The sequence below is a fragment of the Elephantulus edwardii genome, unplaced genomic scaffold (assembly GCF_000299155.1).
Source record: "Elephantulus edwardii isolate Elephantulus edwardi_28Jun2011 unplaced genomic scaffold, EleEdw1.0 scaffold00340, whole genome shotgun sequence".
In the NCBI taxonomy this organism is placed as follows: Eukaryota; Metazoa; Chordata; class Mammalia; order Macroscelidea; family Macroscelididae; genus Elephantulus; species Elephantulus edwardii.
The window spans coordinates 1,096-2,863 of record NW_006400090.1 but is presented as its reverse complement, the minus strand read 5'-3'; the positions used below and the strand labels follow the sequence as shown (position 1 = coordinate 2,863).

Genomic DNA, 1,768 nt, shown 5'->3' with positions numbered 1-1,768 from the left:
AGGCTTCTTCTAACATACTTTGGACATGTTGTAAGGAGGGACAAGGTGGTTTGATTCAGTGACTGGGGTAATCGGGATGGGTGTGTCCGAGGCAGTGTGACTGGCACAGGATAAAGCGGGTTTACGGCTGTTGTAAATAGGGTCGCTGAGTCCAAAGCGACTCGACAGCACATAACAACAACAACAGTGCTAAATAGCGCTTATGATTCAGTTACTTTTGTTGGAAGGAGCATGGCCGAGGGGAATTTAGGAGGAGGAAGCTTCGGGTTTCCAGAAAGGGCCCAGCGGTCCTGCCTGTGCTGCCAGCGGGCGAAGCTCTTAGGGCTGGGGGAGGGGAGGGCTCCTGAAGGTGGGGTGGAGCGGGGGCGTGACGTCCTGACCCTTCGCAGGGGAATGGACACCCTGTCACGTTCATCCTGGTGAGTCAGGAGCAGACCAAAACCAGCCCGCCGCCCTCCCGGAAAGTCACACTCAGAGCGACATAAAGTTACTGACTCACAAAGGCGACCTGCTGCATAAAAGGGGGGCGCAGCGCGCGGGGCCCTCGCTGCCGAAGTGCGCACCCAGACCTCACGCGGCTGCCCTCACACCTCATTCCCTTCCGCCGAACCTTCGCCACAGCCTGTTCGTCCTTCGCCATTGGCACCTTTACTTTCAGCCTTCCTTACCATGTCCCTGCTGTACCTTTGTGCCCTCCTTCTCCTCACCCCGCAGCTTCTCCTCCCCGCAGCACCGCTGAACCTGGACCTCAAGACCCCGGATGCCCTGGACCTGGACGCACCCCTAACTTCTCACCCTACTGACCTTGATGACTCCGATGACCCCGATGACTCCGATGGCCGTGATGACCCCGATGACCTTGATGACCCTGGTGCCCCTGATTCCCCTGATCAACCCGCTGACCTAGTCCACTCTCCTGACCTTCATCAACCTCATATCCCTCTACAGCGTCCGGCCACTGATCATTCGCCTTCAAGGCAGATGCCGCTGCCCAAGCCAGGGGCCTTTGAAAACAGGGAGTTCCGGACAGGACTCCGGAAGTTACCCAGGACTCAGGGAGTCCCTGAAATTCCTGGAACACATTTGGTGTCAGCGTCGCTGCTGAGGCCTCATCAGGAACTGAAAGTTCCACTGAAAAATGAAGTGGGAATTCCTGACGTGAGTCGGGCTCAGGCCCATCAGTCACTGAGAATCCCGTTCCCACCTCTCGCTAGTCAGAGTTTCACAACAGCTGACTTTATTTTCCCACGACCGAAGTGGAACAAGGTTCTACCTCAGGGGCAACCTCCAAGGAGACCTGGAAGACCACCAAAGAATTATGATCCACAGGTGCAGGTTCCCTCATACCTGCTACAGGGCACACACAAGCCTCCAGAGCCTCTGGAGGAAAACACAGAACCCCCAGGGGAGGAGGAGCAAGCTCTGCCTACCAGTCTGTATCCCATCGATCTGGAGCCCTCAGGTTTGCCTCCAGTAAGCCCTCAGAGTGAACAGATGGACCTATTTGCACCCCAAAAAGAGGCCCTGTCTCCCCCTCCAGAGGCATCTCAGGAGAGTGAACTTCGTGCAAATCAGATGCAAAGTCTCCATCCACTAAGGGCATCTACAATGGAAACTCCACAGGAGAATCCAAATGAAGCATCTGGGGAGTTTGCCTTAACTCGGGAGCCAGTTCAGGAGGTTCGGTCAGGTCAAACTCTGCAGGAAGCCCCAGTACAGCCATCAAAGTCTCCCCAGAAGGTTAAACCTGCAATAGAGCAGGAGGTCC

The 1,768-nt window shown here is 55.9% G+C and overlaps 1 protein-coding gene across 1 annotated transcript in view; it reads right to left on the bottom strand.

Moving 5' to 3' along the window:
* The window catches only part of LOC102852216 (leucine-rich repeat-containing protein 37A3-like), a 137,713-nt gene extending 137,073 nt beyond the window's left edge, over positions 1-640 (bottom strand). The window contains exon 1 of the mRNA XM_006901698.1: positions 500-640. Coding sequence (XP_006901760.1) covers positions 500-640 — 141 coding nt within the window. The remainder of the gene's footprint in view (positions 1-499) is intronic.
* Between the last annotated feature and the right edge of the window lie 1,128 nt (positions 641-1,768).